At 41.8% G+C, this 16,552-nt stretch overlaps 2 protein-coding genes across 9 annotated transcripts in view; one reads left to right on the top strand and one right to left on the bottom strand.

The window, feature by feature from the left end:
• LOC118368645 (E3 ubiquitin-protein ligase pellino homolog 1-like) overlaps positions 1–16,015 on the bottom strand; it is a 28,417-nt gene extending 12,402 nt beyond the window's left edge. The window contains exons 1-3 of one of the 5 annotated variants that reach the window (XM_052497102.1): positions 14,377–15,002; positions 13,709–13,828; positions 350–550 (exon numbers count right to left, since the gene is read on the bottom strand). In XM_052497102.1, the coding sequence (XP_052353062.1) occupies positions 350–522 (173 nt within the window). In that variant the 5' untranslated portion in view covers positions 523–550; positions 13,709–13,828; positions 14,377–15,002. Of the gene's footprint in view, positions 1–349; positions 551–2,570; positions 2,614–8,210; positions 8,567–13,708; positions 15,003–15,865 lie in introns of those variants that run through there. The other 4 variants (XM_035752913.2, XM_052497103.1, XM_052497101.1 and 1 more) reach the window with 4 other exon arrangements.
• The window catches only part of LOC118368646 (CAAX prenyl protease 2), a 49,384-nt gene continuing 48,330 nt past the window's right edge, over positions 15,499–16,552 (top strand). For all 4 annotated transcript variants that reach the window (XR_004822399.2, XR_004822398.2, XR_008093199.1 and 1 more), the window contains exon 1: positions 15,499–15,869. Coding sequence is in view for 1 of the 4 variants with exons in the window: in XM_035752914.2 (XP_035608807.1) it covers positions 15,700–15,869 (170 nt within the window). In the remaining 3 variants the exon portion in view is untranslated. The remainder of the gene's footprint in view (positions 15,870–16,552) is intronic.

Genomic DNA, 16,552 nt, shown 5'->3' with positions numbered 1-16,552 from the left:
TTTTTTTATGAGCCACTGAAACGGAAAGAAAGATAGATACTGTGTGTGTCTAGGAGCTGCAAGGGCTAGTCTTTTTGGCTTTGTAAAGAAGGTAGGAAGGGGGGTTTCTTCTAACTGACAAGGATAGCTTAAGAGTGTACACACAACCACTGAGACTTATGAGTCCATATAAATAACGCTTCTTCAAGGCATGGCGTGTATAACACAGTCTGGGATGAGATGAATGGTATGGGCAACTGTTGTACATATTAACCACTGTTGAAGACACATAAGCAAACACGCACAGAAACACCCACCCACCCACCCACCAACACACACACACACACACACAGAGGGACAGGTAACCCACCCTAAGACGATGAGCTCCCCGTATTTGACGGGCTCCTTGTCCCCGGGGAAGAGTCCGTCGTGGGGCGTGGAGCATGAGCCCAGGGGAGGCGAGGGCTGGCTCTTGTTGCAGGACGGGCGCAGCTCCAGTGAGGGCGGGGGACACAGGGCCTCCGAGCTACCCTCCAAAACCATGCCCGCCGGCCACAATGTGGGCTCACAGCTGGGAGGGAGAGAAGGGGAGGGAGCGAAAGGCGAGGGAGAGAGCGAGAGAGACAGAAAGAGATATAAGAGACACTCAAGACAATCAGTGCACCAAGACAAGGATACAGCTGTAGGCAGTCACCGATGTATCATCAGCGCATCAAAGAGTTCAATATTCAAATATACATGGCCTTTAAACAAAGACGCAGCATTTGTGGTCCTACTCAGACAGTCATCATGATGATGTCGCTATACTTAGAAGTTTAATTGTCACACTGCATTATGTGACAAAACAGAAGTACTCTCTCTTCTTTGCTGACTTGGTGCATTTGCAGAGTGTGTGTGCGGGCGTGCATGCCTGTGTGTGTGTGTGTGTGTGTGTGTGTGTGTGTGTGTGTGTGTGTGTGTGTGTGTGTGTGCAGGCGTGCGGGAGTGCATGCCTGTGTGTGTGTGCGGGCGTGCATGCCTGTGTGTGTGTGTGTGTGTACGCGCACGCTAGACAGGCAAAACGAATAGGACTAGATGGGTACAAGTGAGCCAAGCATTTTCATGCAGGCAGTTAAACGCCTAAATCTACAGCCTCAGCTTGTACCACATTGTGTCTCTGTCTGACATATCCTACCATTGTTAAATGAACTCAAGTTCTATGGCCATTGGCAAGTGTTACTATAGTCCTTTGTAGGGCCAAGAATCACTCAAAACAAGAGAACATGTTTCCCAAAGCTTTTAAAGTTAACAACCAGATAACCATCAATCGATGTTCTGTCGTGTCCGAGATTCTTAACAAACCCTGTGAGAGCTGCAACTTTTCTCTGGGTTCAACATGATTGGTTTTCAGTTTTTACAAAAGGTTTATGGCTGCCTGGCTGGCTGTGGCATTTCAATGGTTCGATTGGGAGCACTGTCAAATGAAAACAAGCACTTGGCATTAAAGGAATTGGACTAAAAATATGTTTTTATGATGGTCTAATGCAATTGTATAATAGCACAGGGATACATTCCAGTGGTGCTTTACAGAAACAAGCATCACATCACATGAATTGTGAATAAAGGAAAGATGATTATCTCCTCAAACAGTGGGTGCACATATACAGTAAAATGTCTATTTACATTTAAATCCCTTGACATTTGCAAATGTACACAAGTCAAAAAAATCTCTGCATTCCCTGTCTGTGTTGGCAATGAGGCAAACACAGGTTCTATGCCAATGTTTATTTTAAATACCCTATTATCAATTCAACTCTGCTATATGTTATCTTCCCCCAGAAGTACAAATAGTCTGATCACAGAAATAGATGAACTAGAACTGACATTATCATTCTGTCTATGTGTCTGATATCCTATATAATCTTGAGTTTGGGCAGTCCAACCTCAAAGCGCCATCCCTCAAAATGAATGGCCAGACCAGACAAGAGCATGGGGACCACAGCTGTTCCGGCGAAATGTCAATTGCATCACGACGTGAACATTAGACTTTATTCGATATAAACACGTCTAATCGGAGGCCAACACAGAGAACATCTCCTCGTAATGAGATGATGGACGACAGAGAGCAGATTTAGGCAGGCGGTCGCCATTTCATTACGGCTCTCCATTGCTATGGCTGGGAGATGGAGTGTTATAGGAGTAGGATGGAGAGAAAGAATGGACACAGGGGAGGTAAAGGGAGTGAAAGAAAGAGGGAGGGGAGGGGTTGAGTAGGGAGGGGAGGATGAGACTGAAATAGAAAAACCATGGCGGCATGGCCGGATGGATGGATGGATGGAGGAGGAGGATTGAGAGGTGGAGAGAAATGAGAGGTGGAGATACAAGGTACCTTGCACTGATGTGTACAAGCACAGACAGACCTAAAGCATGACACTAAAACCAAAGGGCAAAATGGGAAACCAGAGATGGACAATGAGAATAGGAGGGATGGAGGCAGACAGACGACGGGACTGAGAGAGGGGACACACAGTGTGCGTGGGCGGTGTGTGTGTGAGACAGTGTGTGTGTGCGCATGCTCGCCGGTGTAGGGGTTTGGCAGGGTGATGGATTACCTGTTCTCTGCCACGCACTTTCTAATCAACCCACTGCCACAACCTGGGAGTGGTGAGAGACAGAGAGAGAGAGAAAGAGAGAGAGAGAGGTAGAGGGTGGGAGGGGGTTATTGAGAGAAAGAGACAGAGGAACAAAGAAAATCTGTGTGACAAAGGAAGACAAAGGGAAATGGAATAATAGAGAGAGAGAGATAAAGAGAGATAGAAATTCAGTCCACAGTAAAAGACTGGGATGGTAGCTATAGGGACCGGAAAGGAATAGCGACCACCGATAATACACAGGTCAACAGACACAAAGGAAAACAATGAAACATAGTGACGTGTTTCACGATTTCCATTGCAGTTATTACACAGGGTATCACAACGTAATCTAACGTTTGTTATATTATCTTTGGTTGGTTTCATTAAGAACATTCTTCAACCTTAGCTCCCCCCTTTCTCCAAATGTCTCCCTCCCTCCCTCTTCTTCACCACAATTCACCCACAATTCTCTCTCCTCCTACTGCAGAGGAAGGGTGAGTGTGTGTGTGAGAGAGAGAGAGAGAGAGAGAGAGAGAGAGAGAGAGAGAGAGAGAGAGAGAGAGAGAGAGAGAGAGAGAGAGAGAGAGAGAGAGAGAGAGAGAGAGAGAGAGAGAGAGAGGAGTGAAATGGAGGGGTGAAGCTCTTCTATCTCCATCCAGTAACAAATGAACAGAGAGCTAAATATACACACCAGGAAGTGATCTCAGGAATAAAATATGAATTCCTGACAACATTGATCACATTTGACTCCTTTCCAGGCATCTTTTTGCACTTATTTTTTTATTTTCTCCCATATCTAGAGAAATGTAGCCACTATCATATCAATTGCATATGATTATAGAGGCAACAATTTCCATTCAGTGATGGTTTGTGGTTTAACATTTGTAGCAGTGGTGAAACCAAAAAAGAGAGTTCTTCTACCTGGAACCAAAAGGGGTTTTTCAAAGGGTTATCCAAGGGGGACAGCCAAATAACCCATTTTGGTTCTTGATAGCACCTTTTTCTCTCTCAGAGTGTACTGCAGTGAATTCCATGGTATTGCCTCATGTCAGCTTCTTCCTGATACTGGATATCACTGGGAATACATTTCCGCTGCACATGACCGTACTGTCAGGGTAGCTGTGATACTATCTGCAACATTTTATCGTGGTATGCAACACGACGAAAACATGGCAACGAGGGACTCAGATTTAGCACCTTGCTAAGAAAAGCAAGATGTTTGGCAGGAGATAAACTGAGATATGCCGTAACTCTACTCTACTGGTATGTTTAAATTCATATCACACACCACAATTCCCAAACATGTCCAATGCTAGCTGACAGAGGCTATCTAACCTACACAGTATGCACAGGCACATGAGGACATACGACTCTGTCGGAAAAACCTGAGTTATTGCATTGATTGCCAGTCAATTGTCGGTCATGGTCTATGGTGGCCAAGGTGTCACCTGTTATCGAAGCAGACACAAAGCCCGATAGCACTGGTGTTGTGTACTAATGGGCCTGCCTGATAAAGTCTGTGACCGGGCTAGTGCTGTGCAGTGCAGTGGGTGCTATGTTGCCATTAATGGAGAGGGAACAACATACTACCTCAGAGACTGAGAGAAAGTGTGTGTGTGCGCGCGTGTGAGATTGTGTGTGTCTTTCCAACAAACTTCAAGAGGGTTCCACCTTCACCAGGTTAGAAAAATCACTCACACAATATTCTACACTAGGAGACAAATATTCTGAGTAAAGAAATCCTCCTTTAACATCAAGCTGGCACACAGGCATAATAGAGCCTGTGGTATCCCAATAGAGTGCTTAGTCAAACTCTGAGACAACAACATCATCCATTACCAGGTTCAACCATCCATCCCATACCACATCTTAGTCCAAGTGTTTTGTCTGTATCTTCTCGGAAATTTTGCACCCCAATTTTTCAGTTTTTGATTTGTTAAAAAGTTTGAAATATCCAATAAATGTCGTTCCACTTCATGATTGTGTCCCACTTGTTGTTGATTCTTCACAAAAATATACAGTTTTATATCTTTATGTTTGAAGCCTGAAATGTGGCAAAAGGTTGCAAAGTTCAAGGGGGCCGAATTATTTTGCAAGGCACTGTACGTATATCTCAATGGTTCAAATGGCTTCGGCCTACACTTGGCCTAAGGTTCCCCTTAAGACTTCATAGTATTTTGTCGGTAAGTATACGTTATGTAATCTCTCTGTGTTATTGCCACCTCCACCTACCTGCTTGACCACTCTGGCTTTACAAGAAGACACACAGGTGGGCCGCTCAGTTACCTCATCACCTCTTCACCGGTACCACACACACTCTGACTCACCCTCTCTCTCTCTCTCTCACCCTCTCTTTTTCTCCTTTCCTCATTACTCACCCTCTTGCTATCCCACTCTCCTCTCTTCCTCTCTCCCCCGTCACTCGTCCTCACTGTCTTTCTCTATCCCTCCCTCTCTCGCTCTCTCAGTCTGTCTCTCTCTCTTTCTCCCACGTGTCACAGCAGACAACTAGCTTACGGACTGCCTGTATGAGTAAGCATCAGTCATGCAGGATTCATCTGTGCGACTGTAGACAGAAGTCCATTTAAGACTGTGAAGCACGCATTTTGAATGGGATTATGCTTAAGTGTGAGGAATTTACTCATTAGAATTGTCTGTATTTACTCTTTGAAGTTGTAAACAGTATTAATGAAGTTGTGTATTTACCCTATAGGGGGAAGAGGAAGAATAGGAGGAGGTGCAGGGGCAGGCAAAAGAGAAACAAAACAGACAGATTCCCAGTAGGCTCTAGCGAGGACACAGCAGGAGAACATTGAGGCCTCTTTAACAAGCACAGCAAGACCACAGCAAAACTACAGTACATGATGGAGAATAGGAAACTGGTTATATGGAACATACAAATTGAGAATGAGATGCTGCAAACCTGTTGTTTGTGTGTGTGTGTGTGTGTGTGTGTGCGTGTGCGTGTGCGTGTGTCTCCATAATGTCTACTGTATACACACCATCATATACACGTAAACAGTACCAGTCCACCTTCTCATTCAAGGGTTTTTCTTTATTTTTATTATTTTCTACATTGTAGAATAATAGTGAAAACATCATAACTATGAAATAACACATATATGGAATCATGTAGTAACCAATGAAGTGTTAAAAAATCTAAATATATTTTATATTTGAGATTTGTCAAAGTAGCCACCGTTTGCCTTGATGACAACTTTGCACACTCTTGGCATGCTCTCATCCAGCATCACCTGGAATGATTTTCCAACAGTCTTGTAGTAGTTCCCACATATGCTGAGCGCTTGTTAGTTGATTTGTCTTTACTCTGTGGTCCAACTTATCCCAAACCATCTCAATTGGGTTGAGGTCGGGTGATTGTGGAGGCCAGGTAATCTGATGCAGCACTCCATCACTCTCCTTCTTGGTCAAATATCCCTCACACAGCCTGGAGGGATGTTGGGTCATTGTCCTGTTGAAAAACAAATGATAGTCCCACTAAGCGCAAGCTAGATGGGATGGGGTATTGCTGCAGAATGCTGTGGTAGCCATGCTGGTTAAGCGCGTCTTGAATTCTAAATAAATCACAGACCGTGTCACCAGCAAAGCACCCCAACACCATCACACCTCCTCCTCCATGCTTCACGGTGGGAACCACACATGCGGAGATCATCCGTTCACCTACTCGGCGTCTCACAAAAACACAGCGGTTGGAACCAAAAATCGCAAATTTGGACTCCATTGCTTGTGTTTCTTGGCCCAAGCAAGTCTCTTCTTCTTATTGGTGTCCTTTAGTAGTTATTTTCCCCAGCAATTCGACCACGAGTTGAAATTTTCCAGATTGACTGACCTTTATGTCTTAAAGTAATAATGGACTGTCGTTTCTCTTTGCTTATTTGAGCTGTTCTTGCCATAATATGGACTTTTACCAAACAGGGCTATCTTCTGTATACCACCCCTACCTTGTCACACAAATGATTGGCTCAAAGCATTAAGGAAAGAAATTCTACAAATTGACTTTTAACAAGGCACACCTGTTAATTGAAATGCATTCCAGGTGACTACCTCATGAAGCTGGTTGAGAGAATGCCAAGAGTGTGCAAAGCTGTCATCAAGGCAAAGGGTGGCAACTTTGAAGAATCTCAAATATAATCTTTTAATTTGTTTAACACTTTTTTGGTTGCTATGTGATTCCATATGTGTTATTTCATAGTTTTGATGTCTTCACTATTATTCTACAATGTAGAAAATTGTAAAAAATAATGAATAACCCTGGAATGAGTAGGTGTGTCCAAACTTTTGACTGGTACCGTATTTATATTCCAGACTCTGACATTGCTCGTTCTAATATTTTTTTATATTTCTTAAGTCTATGCTTTGTATTGTTCGGTAGGCTATGACTGTACTGTTGGAGCTAGGAACAAAAGCATTTCACTAAACCTGCGATAATATTTGCAAAATATGTGTACGAGACCAATACATTTGGATTTGATTTGTGTGTGAGTGTGTGTGTGTGTGAGTGTTTGTGTTATACTGTGCACATAATACAGTATATGGCAAATTAACACAGATTTGTTCGACTGGGACCTTTGTTAATTTCTAAGATCTTTATCTATACAGCTTATTTTATCTTAAACAATTATATATATTTTTGTGTATGTTGGACAAGAGGCCATAATGGAACCAAACCTGCTCAATAATATTTTTACACTTCCAGGTTCCACAATGTATACTTGCACTCCAAAGTCTGAGGGAGTTGTGAGCCATCTTGTTCCCCATTATCATCATGCGTATAGGATTTTGTTTTCTCAGCAAGCAGGCCTCCCCAAATAACATAATTTGCCAAACACCTAACCAGAATAAATAGGCTATGCTCAGAGTCCTTCAGCTATGCGACAAGGCTAAGCTAAACATATTTTGATATGTAATATAAACCAACGAAGCTACACACTGATTTGGGCACTGAGAACATGATCATGGCTGGTTCTGCTCTGTGCCTTCAAGGGCCAGATTGCAGAGGATTGCGTGTCCCTCTGTTATGCTCACGACGGACGCCTATGATCGCTATAGCCAAGGAGACACAATAATTTTAATCAAGGACTTGTCATTTTGCTCATTATAATCATAGCCGTAATAGCATGGAAGATGACATTTCAGTTGGATATAAAAATTGCAGCTATTAAAACCTTGTTTAATGTAGGCTTGCTGAAAGATATAAAAAAAAATGACATGTTATGGTGAAAAGTGATTATGATGGGCAGATAATTACAATATCTTTGGGCCTACTGAGGTTAGTTTTTTTTTTAAATAGCCTACCCATTGTAATAATTGCTTATTTGTTTTAACGTTTCTCTGCTCCATAGCACAGCAGTCTTTGAGGCAGGGAAGTACACGAGGGAATCCACTGCACAGACAATAAATACTACAATAACAAGACATCGCCACGCACGCAAGCACACACGCAGAGACAACAGAATAGCCTATACGATCTGCTATCATGAATGTAAGAAAATAAAAAAAGACATAAGACGGGCCAATTTTCAAACCACTTCAGCACCGAAACACACATTGATGGACAGTAGCCTAATTGAACAGGTTGGCAAATGAATCAATAAATACCCGCTAATGTGTGCCGAAGGAGGTCCGTTAGATTTTTTTATTCCCTTTGGGATTGTGTCAATCCCCGTGCGGCCTCAATATCGGACGTCGTGCCGTTGTTAAAACACCACCTGCGAAGGTATGTTGGATGGAACAACCATTGGACCGGACAGTCGGCATTGCCTCTCCGTTGTCATCGGGTACATCGGAGACTGCGAGATGCTCTTTCCTCCCGGAGACTATTCGTGGTCCAGACAGCCCGTTGTCACGCCCATCTCTCTTTAGCACTCTACCTTGGAAAAAACACAGGAGTAACGCCGACACACCATCGCCCACATTATTGCCTCTCTGCGGTTGATCAGGATTCCGCGATTCTTGCGTAAGATTTGCACAATGTGCTGGCTCCACCTACCTGCTGATCCCAGCCCATGCGCATGATGCTTGTACATTACAGTTGGTAGGCTACTGTAAAGAGGCGCTGTTCAGGAAGGTACAGTTGCCAAGGCAGTGTGTAGATTATTCTGTGTGAATGATCATGTATTTTCTTTTTTAAAGAAACACCTCCAGCTCTATATTATAGGGAGATGTGATAATAGAGGTTGTAAAATTGAAGAAAGAGCAATCTGTTGACTTGCTTAAAAACGTATGTGCTTCCACTTTCCAAGGAAAAATAACAGAAAATACACTACATGGCCAAAAGTCTACATTTCAACAAGTCAGTTAGTCAAATGTCTGCCCTGCTACAGCTTCCCAGGTCACCTGTAAGTGCTGTTATTGTGATATGGAAATGTATAGGAGCAACAACAGCTCAGCCCTGAAGTGGTAGGCCACACAAGCTCACAGAACGAGTGTTGAGTGTTAAAGCGTTTAGCGTGTAAAAAAATAATCTGTTCTCGGTTGCAACACTCACTACAGAGTTCCAAACTGCCTCTGGAAACAACGTGTTTGTCCTGACCTTCATGAAATGGGTTCCAGGTGAAGCTGGTTGAGAGAATGCCAAGAGTGTGCAAAGCTGTCATCAAGGCAAAGGGTGGCAACTTTGAAGAATCTCAAATATAATCTTTTAATTTGTTTAACACTTTGTTGGTTGATATGTGATTCTATATGTGTTATTTCATAGTTTTGATGTCTTCACTATTATTCTACAATGTAGAAAATTAAAAAGAAAAATAATGAATAACCCTGGAATGAGTAGGTGTGTCCAAACTTTTGACTGGTACTGTATTTATATTCCAGACTCTGACATTGTTCGTTCTAATATTTTTTAAATATTTCTTAAGTCTATGCTTTGTATTGTTCGGTAGGCTATTACTGCACTGTTGGAGCTAGGAACAAAAGCATTTCACTAAACCTGCGATAACATTTGCAAAATATGTGTACGAGACCAATAAATGTGGATTTGATTTGTGTGTGAGTGTGAGTGTGTGTGTGTGTGTGTGTGTGAGTGTTTGTGTTATACTGTGAACATAATATAGCATATAGCAAATTAACACAGATTTGTTAGACTGGGACCTTTGTTAATTTCTAAGATCTTTATCTATACAGCTTATTTTATCTTAAACAATTATATATATTTTTGTGTCTGTTGGACAAGAGGCCATAATGGAACCAAACCTGCTCAATAATATTTTTACACTTCCAGGTTCCACAATGTATACTTGCACTCCAAAGTCTGAGGGAGTTGTGAGCCATCTTGTTCCCCATTATCATCATGCGTATATAGGATTTTGTTTTCTCAGCAAGCAGGCCTCCCCAAATAACATCATTTGCCAAACACCTAACCAGAATAAATAGGCTATGGTCAGAGTCCTTCAGCTATGTGATAAGGCTAAGCGAAACATATTTTGATATGTAATATAAACCAACGAAGCTACACACTGATTTGGGCACTTAGAACATGATCATGGCTGGTTCTTTTGCTTACTACATGATTCCATTTGTGTTATTTCATAGTTTTGATGTCTTCACTATTATTCTACAATGTAGAAAACAGTAAAAAATAAAGAAAAACCCTGGAATGAGTAGATGTGTCCAAACTTTTGACTGGTACTGTATAAAAAGCATACCAGTTTCATTTTATGGACCACAAAATGTATAGCTGTTTTTCAATTGAATTATTATACAATATTCTTGCAAACATTATAATGTTATTTATATGGGGGATACAACCATCCTGTTCTGAAGATTTTGCTGTGAAGAGACAGAATCATTAGATAATGTCTTGTTTTGGTACTGTCCAAAATGTATGTAGCTTGTTTTTGGTCTCAGGTTCGGGAATGGCTGAAGAATTGCAACATTTACCTTCAGTCTTCTTGGGTATGACACTACAAGCTTGGCACACCTGTATTTGGGGAGTTTCTCCCATTCTTCTCTGCAGATCCTCTCAAGCGCTGTCAGGTAGGATTGGGAGCGTTGATGCACAGCTATTTTAAGGTCTCTCCAGAGTAGAGGTCGACTGATTAATCGGAATGGCCGATTAATTTTTGGACACCTTTATTTAACTAGGCAAGTCAGTTAAGAACACATTCTTATTTTCAATGACGGCCTAGGAACGGTGGGTTAACTGCCTTGTTCAGGGGCAGAACGACAGATTTTTACCTTGTCAGCTCCTGTTATGCGAATGCAGTAGAAGCCAAGGTAAGTTGCTGGCTAGCATTAAACTTATCTTATAAAAAACAATCAATCAATAAATCATAATCACTAGTTAACTACACGTGGTTGATGATATTACTAGTTTATCTGGCGTGTCCTGTGTTGCATATAATCGATGCAACGCAGGGGGATGATTTAACAAAAGCACAATCGTTGCACGACTGTACCTAACCATAAACACCAATGCCTTTCTTAAAATCAATACACAGAAGTATATATTTTTAAACCTGCATATTTAGCTAAAAGAAATCCAGGTTAGCAGGTGAAATTGTGTCACTTCTCTTGCATTCATTGCACGCTGAGTCAGGGTATATGCAACCGTTTGGGCAGGCCTGGCTCATTGCGAACTAATTTGCCTGTATTTTACGTAATTATGACATAACAATGAAGGTTGTACAATGTAACAGGAATATTTAGATTTAGGGATACCACCTGTTAGATAAAATACTGAGCGGTTCCATATTTCACTGAAATAATAAACGTTTTGTTTTTGAAATTATAGTTTCCGGATTCGACCATATTAATGACCAAAGGCTCGTATTTCTGTGTGTTATTATGTTATAATTAAGTCAATGATTTGATATTTGATAGAGCAGTCTGACTGAGCGATGGTAGGCAGCAGCAGGCTCGTAAGCATTCATTCAAACAGCACTTTTGTGCGTTTTGCCAGCAGCTCTTAGCAAGCACAGCGCTGTTTCTGACTTCAAGCCTATCAACTCCCGAGATTAGGCTGGTGTAACCGATGTGAAATGGCTAGCTATTTAGCGGGGTGCGCGCTAATAGCGTTTCAAACGCCACTCGGTCTGAGACTTGGAGTGGTTGTTCCCCTTGCAGAGGGGCGGCGGCTTTTGTGGAGCGATGGGTAACCCTGCTTCGAGGGTGGCTGTTGTCAATGTGTTCCTGGTTCGAGCCCAGGTAGGGGCGAGGAGAGGGACAGAAGCTATACTGTTACACTGGCAATACTAAAGTGCCTCTAAGAACATCCAATAGTCAAAGGTATATGAAATTCAAATGGTATAGAGAGAAATAGTCCTATAAATACTATATTAACTACAACCTAAAACCTCTTACCTTGAAATATTGAAGTCTCATGTTAAAAGGAACCACTAACTTTCATATGTTCTCATGTTCTGAGCAAGCTTTTTTACATGGCACATATTGCACTTTTACTTTCTTCTCCAACACTTTGTTTTTGCATTATTTAACCCAATTTGAACATGTTTCATTATTGATTTGAGGCTAAATGGATTTTTATTGATGTATTATATTAAGTTAAAATAAGTGTTCATTCAGTATTGTTGTAATTGTCATTATTACAAATACATTTAAGAAAACCTGATTAATCGGTATCGGCTTTCTTTTGGTCCTCCAATAATCGGTATCTGTATCGGCGTTGAAAAATCATAATCGGTCGACCTCTACTCCAGGTTTAAGTCTGGGCTCTGGCTGGGCCACTCAAGGACATTCAGAGACTTGTCCCGAAGCCACTCCTGTTTTGTCTTGGCTGTGTGCTTAGGTTCGTTGTCCTGTTGGAATGTGAACCGTCACCCCAGTCTGAGGTCCTGAAAGCTCTGGAGCATGTTTTCATCAAGGATCTCTCTGTACTTTGCGCTGTTCATCTTTGCCTCGATACTGACTAGTCTCCCAGCCCCTGCTGCTGAAAAACATGCCCACAGCATGATTCTGCCACCACCATGCTTCACGGTAGTGATGGTGCCAGGTTTCCTCCAGATGTGACGCTTGGCACTGTAAAAATGTTTTGGTACCCTTCCCCAGATCTGTGCCTCGGCACAATCCTGTCTTGGAGCTCTACGGACAATTCCTTCGACCTCATGGCTTGGCGTTTGCTCTGATATGCACTGTCAACTGTGGGACCTTATATAGACAGGTATGTGCCTTCCAAATCATGTCCAATCAATTGAATTTACCACAGGTGGACTACAAACAAATAAAATGTTATTTATCACATGTGCTGAATACAACAGGTAGACCTTACAGTGAAATGCTTACAAGCCCTTAACCAACAATAAGTTCAGTTTAAAAAAGTGTTAAGTAAATAAAAAAAAATTAAAAAATTAAACAGCAGCAGTAAAATAACAATAGAGAGACTATATACAGGGGTACCGGTACAGAGTCAATGTACGGGGGCACCGGTTAGTCGAGGTAATTGAGGTAATATGTACATGTAGGTATAGTTAAGATGAATATGCATAGATAATAAACAGAGAGTAGCAGCAGCGTAAAACAGGGGCCTTGTTAGCCCTTTGATTAGCTGTTCAGGAGTCTTATGGCTTTAGGGTAGAAGCTGTTAAGAAGTCTCTTGGACCTATACTTGGCGCTCAGGTACCGGTTGCCGTGCAGTAGCAGAGAGAACAGTCCATGACTAGGGTGGCTGGCGTCTTGACAATTTTTAGGGCCATCCTCCGACACCGACTGGTATAGAGGTCCTGGATGGCAGGAAGCTTGGCCCCAGTGATGTACTGGGCTGTACGCACTACCCTCTGGAGAGCCTTGCGGTCAGAGGCCGAGCAGTTACCATACCAGGCAGTGATGCAACCAGTCAGGATGCTCTCGATGATGTAGCTGTAAAACCTTTGAGGATCTGAGGACCCATGCCAAATCTTTTCATTCTCCTGGGCTTTGTCGTGCCCTCTTAAAAAATGAAACGCTAATTAGCTGCTAATGTGGCTATCATAAAGAACTACAAATGCCATGATGATCTGGACAAGACTGCCAAATTGAGGAAAAGGTAAGACTCTTTGGATGTACTAACGTTAGCTAAATGTAGCAATGAACACATTTGCTACATTTTTTAAAATGGACAATTCTGTGAAGTGTCTTATGCAAGTTTTAAATTGATACAATACCTGTTAGCAAAGGTGCCAGCTAGAGATGACGTGCAGGAGCTTGCAGGGATTTGTAGTTTTGCATGATGTCTACTTTGATGCTAATTAGCATTTTTGAATCTGAGAGTAAATAAAAGTCACCTTGTCCGAGAGAGATTTACACAGTTATTAAAACATCACATTTAGGGGAAGCCTAACACTCGACACAGCCCTTATTTTAAGTGTTTCTAAAATACCATGTCGGAAACATGAATGGTGGAAAACAATTGGAACCATTTCCGTTTGACAGCTAGGTTTTATGGGTATTATGACATCTCAGTTGTGTTCGAATATTCATACTAACTGCACTAACCGTGCTATGTCTGACGTAATTTGAGTACATAGTATGCTTATTGGTCATAGAATGGATATAGTTAGTATGCCAAAAGTTCCCAGATGTCATAATTCATTCTCCAAAATATGAAGTACACAAGCAGTGGACACTATTTCTGTGCTTTTAGGGCCCATAATACAATTCTTCAGAAAAGGCGTGGCTTCACATTGTTTTCAGATTTGAAGAAAATGTGGAAAAATATGCAGCCGAAGTCTAACGAGAGAGGAATTCAATTGTATTAATTAATTATGATAAAATGTTAAGAAAATGTTGAGCAATGTAATAAATTAATGACTTTTCAAATAAGTTACCTTACATGTTATGGTCCTTATGTAGCTCAGTTGGTAGAGCATGGCGCTTGTAATGCCAGGGTAGTGGGTTCGATTCCCAGGACCACCCATACGTAGAATGTATGCACACATGACTGTAAGTCGCTTTGGATAAAAGCGTCTGCTAAATGGCATATATATGTTGGCTGACAATTTGTTAGCTATGCTATCCTTGCGAACCATCCTAGCATATCATTACAGCAGTATGTACCGGTATGTTAGCTAGCTACCTAACATTAGTTGACTACTAATACATCAAACTTGCCAGTATATTAACTATATGCTATCTAATTAACTACCCAATGTTTGACTTGATTATTCCCGTCATTCTTCGCTAAGTGGTGTAGCCATCGTGCGTTCTCAATGGACACTCGGTGCTTCGTAAATTCAATTTTTCTAACACACCCAGTCATAAAATGTCTTGCTAGTAATTTGTTACGCTAACAAGCTAGCAAGAGGTTGCATAGCAACAGCATCAACTTCCGGTAGACAGGCGAAGCTAGAAGCTAGTATGCTCAATTGAAAGGATACCGTTCATTTACAGTATACCAAAATGAACTAATACTCATTAAGTATGTAGTATACCGTTTGTTAGTATGGGTATTCGAGCACAGCATTCCTCTGTGGGACTCGATGGGTTCGTTCATAAATTCACTCTGGCTATCTACTCCGATTTCAGAGCACTCGTCTGAGTGTACCAGAGCGCAGAATAACTGATGAATTTATGAACGCTCAACACCGGTTGAATATGGCCGGTGTCAGTAAACGTCGGCAAAAAAACGTAATTAAAGTGTTCCCAGCAGAACAGTTACAGTCACCAACGCTCTGGATAACATGAAAACTGCCTAACCAGCTCTGCCAGGGTGAGGAAAATGGTCAGGGTGAGGGAGATGTTCTCTCATATATGTCTGGAGTTATCTTGGGTGCTTGATTGCCGTTGTGAGATCAGAACCCTCGGATCAACCCTTCTCCTCGGCCAGAGCGTCCAATGTGCGCTCTGAATTTACGAACTGACAATCTGACAATGCTCTGAATGTACGAACGCCCAGAGCGCGCCCTGAGCGCTCTTTAGCACTCCAAAGTGAATTTACGAACGCACCCTATGATTGATCCTCAGTGCATTGATCATGGGAAGGTGTGCAGCCGACGCAACGTGATGACGTTATATTATACCGCCAGGATATGTGATCGAGAACTGACATTTTTCTTATCTTGCTTTTATGAATCTTTTCACGAATTAAAGTGTTCAAGGAATTACGACACCACGACATAAACTCGTCGTTTACAACCATTGACCCTGTCCCCTCGCCATGGTAGAGGATGACGATTTAACGCCAAATTTTATGTCAAACCAAGTGTGGCGCGGCAATGGCGAGTTTGTACCTCCAGACGGAATATGCTGGGTGTCTGTACTGTCCTGTTTGCTGCTTGCCTGCTCCTACGTCGGGAGTTTATACGTATGGAGAAGTGACTTACCCAGGTAAGCCTTGAGTTTATTACATTTCTTTACTTTCTTGATTCGTAGAAAATGCAGTAAAGGAATGTGGGAGCTGTAGTAAGCTAGGCTGTCAGCGCATGTTAGGTGGTAGCTAGCTAAATTAGGGAAATAAATAGCTAGCATGACTTTCGTGCAGCAGTCGGGGGAAATTCCATCGTAACAGAATGACGCTGAGGGTCAAATGAAATGTTATTGGTCACATACACATACATGGTTAGCAGACGTTAATGCGCGTGGAGCGAAAGGCTTGTGCTTCTAGTTCCGACCATGCAGTAATATCTAACAAGTAATCTAACAATTTCACAACAGCGACCTTATACACACAAGTGTAAAGGAATGAATATGTCATAAAAATATATGGATGAGCGATGGCCGAACTCCGATTTTTCACCTTGAAATGCATGCCAAACACCAATAACTGATTCCAAAGTTTAAAGAAGCCATACAACTCTATGCACAAGGACTGCTTTTAACAATTTCCCCTGAACATTTTACAAAAACATTTGACTTAAGAACAGTGCAGATGCAAAGTTTTGTAACAGAATTACAGAATCTCCCTCAGTTTGTGACCCACATTTAAAAAAAAAAACCTCTGTTAAATATCTACTCTGAATTAAGATTAAAAGATGTCAGCAGAAAGAATAGGGTGTCAGCTATAAAATGAC

This window comes from Oncorhynchus keta, chromosome 35 (assembly GCF_023373465.1).
Source record: "Oncorhynchus keta strain PuntledgeMale-10-30-2019 chromosome 35, Oket_V2, whole genome shotgun sequence".
NCBI lineage: Eukaryota > Metazoa > Chordata > Actinopteri > Salmoniformes > Salmonidae > Oncorhynchus > Oncorhynchus keta.
Note: the sequence above shows the minus strand (reverse complement) of the source record. Positions and strands in the feature narration are given on the sequence as shown.